Source organism: Acanthisitta chloris, unplaced genomic scaffold (assembly GCF_000695815.1).
Source record: "Acanthisitta chloris isolate BGI_N310 unplaced genomic scaffold, ASM69581v1 scaffold26888, whole genome shotgun sequence".
Classification (NCBI taxonomy): domain Eukaryota; kingdom Metazoa; phylum Chordata; class Aves; order Passeriformes; family Acanthisittidae; genus Acanthisitta; species Acanthisitta chloris.
The window spans coordinates 2,426-5,665 of NW_008689079.1; the positions used below are offsets into that span (position 1 = coordinate 2,426).

General features: G+C 41.6%; 1 protein-coding gene across 1 annotated transcript in view; it reads right to left on the bottom strand.

Annotated features, from left to right (window-relative positions):
• Positions 1 to 1,434: 1,434 nt before the first annotated feature.
• The window catches only part of LOC103808512 (unconventional myosin-X-like), a gene marked incomplete at its 5' end in the record, with an annotated part of 47,201 nt that continues 45,395 nt past the window's right edge, over positions 1,435 to 3,240 (bottom strand). Inside the window, one exon of the mRNA XM_009081302.1 lies at positions 1,435 to 1,822. Coding sequence (XP_009079550.1) covers positions 1,435 to 1,822 — 388 coding nt within the window. The remainder of the gene's footprint in view (positions 1,823 to 3,240) is intronic.

Below are 3,240 nucleotides of genomic sequence, written 5' to 3' on the forward strand. Positions count from 1 at the left end.
AATTGCTCCATGTCTCCCCTTTGCTAACAGTGTATGCACAATGCCTGCATGTCAACCTTTAGTTTGTTATAGATTAAGTTGCTTCTAGGTCCTTCTAATTTTGTCTCTACATCTGTGTTGAGTTTTTTTGCTTGTTCTCAGTAGATCAGCCAATTTGCAATTTCTGTGGACTTCCACCTCATTTTTTAGATCAAATGGAAGCTCAGGATTTAGCCAAGTTGGACTGCTAGTACCTTTTAGACTACTCATTCTGACACCATTTGACATTAAGCAGAAAATGAAAGCAAAATGAGGACTTCACCTGATTCCAAGAAACACTGACACTTCTTTACAATGATGCTGGATTGAACACATCTTTCATGGGCAAGGAACTAAGGGCAAAACCACTCTATACCAAATAATCCAGACAGGTCCTTTTAACTAGGTAGGGACAAGCTCTGCTTAGTACACTGAGGACATCAGACCTGAGAGAGCATCTATAGCATTTGATATCTGCAAACTAGTTACTGACATTCTGCACTTGCACAGCTTTGTGTTGCTGATAAGGCTGTTGTTGAAAATTGATACATTAATAAAATGGAGCTCTCAGTGTTCAACAAATTCCCTGACCAAACTTCATCACTGTTATAACTGACTCCATGTCTTGTCCCAGTGGATACAACACCCTACTGTCTCCAACGGAACTGCAGGCCAGCTCTTTTCCTTGCAACATGCTTCTAACTTCAGAATTTTCTGAAGCTTGCTACACAGTCTGGTAAGATCCAACTTTGGGACAAATATGTAACAAAAGCCTAGAAGAAATGTAACCAGCTACTTAGGAAAAACAAAGTAACACATGATTATTTGCTGAGATGTATATAATAATCTTGCAGTTTTAGGCTTCTTAAAACAAAATGTTATCAAGAAAGACACCCGGTTTGAATAGTAGGATAGATCGGAAGCAGGCAACCATAGAGTGAACAGTAAATGATGCATGAGGTGCAGGATTCTCATTAGGTGTACTGTCACTACTCACAGGTTGTCTTTTTGTCACATGAGCTTTTTCTTTCCCCTCCTGATCTCTTGACACATCCATATCCATGATGAGAGATACACAGCAGCAGGAACAGGGAGAGCATGCGTATGCTCACCCGTGTAAGAACTGCAGTAGCAGCACGGGTGCACTGCCCATCTTGCCCTCTGACCCAGCTACACCAAGACGTATGATACTTGTACATTCTCATACTGCTAATCCCTCCAGATTTTGGAAGACTTCATAAAACCACCTTCACAGCTGCAAAGGCACTGAGAAAATTACCAATCTGTGCCCAATCAGTGAATCAGGATACTCTTTTTCCATGCTGCTTTTCTATTCTATCCTGCCCACAGGCCATCCCAACTCTGTCCACTGGCATTGGGACACTGTCTCATGCAGCTGCTGTTCCAGTGTTACCATCATGCCAGTGCCCCAGACTCACTCTGACACTTCAGCGGCTTTAGGGCCAGGGAACTATGAGTGCAAGATACCATCTTGTACCTTTCCTTCACCTCTTCCTCTTCCTGTTTCCTCCTACGCTCCTCCTCTTCTTGCCATTGTCTTTCCTCTTCCTCTCTTCTGATCTGTTCTTCCTCTTCTTGCTTCCTTCTCTCCTCCGCTTCCTGCTTCCGCCTGAGTTCCTGCTGGAGCAGGTGCTGGTAGAGGCTGCGAGCCAGGCGGCCACGCCAGTGCTTCTGCAAGGTGACCGCAGAGGCCTTCAGTCGCAGCAGGCTCTTCTTCCAGAAGTATGCTCGGTAGTTCTTTTGGATTATAACAACACTGGCTAGCACCTTCTGATACTTCTTCCTAAAAACAGAACCAGACACTTAATGTGCCATCAAGTCATACATGCCCTGCACTTCTCATGTGCTTGTATACTGACCACATCCACAGAAAGAGTATTTTGGAAAAATATTGCTCAGTAATGACACAATTCCTGTTCTTTTACTGCCACTACCTGTAAATCACATTCACCTCACTGTTCGCCCTCCTACATCAACCACTAGTTGGTCTCTATGGGCACCTACTTTTATGTCCCTCAGAGGATGAGGGACTGATAATTGGCACATGGAAAGGGAAGGTCCTCTGGCCCAAAGTCTCCCTGCATTGCACACACTTGCTGTGCAATTAGCATAATCATTCGGTGTGGATTTACTATAATTAAAATATACAAACGACCTTACTATATGAGATCAAAGTCCCATATTGCCCGATCTTTTAAGTGGCCAAAAGTAAATTACTCCAGAAAAAGCAAAAAATGTGCAAAAATGGTCACAATTTCATATCGTCTGGGGAGAAACACAGTGATACTACAATATTGATTGCTGAATGTAGCACTGTAACAGGTTCACATAAACAAACACTTCAACTGTACATTTCGTTTAAACAAGAATCATAGAATAGTCCAAGCTGGAAGGGACCTACAAAGATCATTGAATTATATCAAAATCAACTTTGTAGCACTTTAAAAACATTATAGGGTCCCAAAATACAAGAACATCATTCAGTATTTCTGTAGTCTAGTAAAGTTCCAGAAAAGTCAGGTTTTGCCTCTGCGTTACAGACTACTTTTATCAAGGACCTGAAAAAAAGTCCCTGGTAGAAGTTTGGACATGATACACAAATTGAGCAAATAACAAAAGAGTTACTATTACACAGTAATCTGGATCAATTTGTAAGCCAGATTCAAGCAAACATTAAACAATCCAAAAGAGCCAGTCATAAGGTCTTGTACTGAAGAATGAAAGGCCAAACACACCTGATGTGGGACTATGTTGGGAAGCAGCAAGTCAAAAATGGATTTTTGGACCCCAGATCATCAGGTGAAGGCAAACTCCCATCACAATGCTATAGAAAAAAATACTTGGGATTCTTAAACTTGCAAGCAGAAATATGGGGTAGCATGGGACTACACTGTTGCTTTTAGCCTATGTTCTGTGTTAGCATCCCCATTTCAGGAACAATGTTAGACCCTCAACTGATTTCTGAGGAAGCAGGATTGGAACCAGAAATTCAAGCTTATAGAATGACAGAACTTGCTGCATGACCTTAACAGAAAAGGCTAAGGAAAGGCTTGATCCCAGTCACAGTACCCGTATTTCCGGGTGGCATTTCTATTTTTCTAACAGGGAACATAAGAAGATTTAACTGACTTGAAGCTGACATCTGTTAAGGCTGAAAATAAGTAGACATTTTTTAAAGTAATTTAATATATTTAGACACCT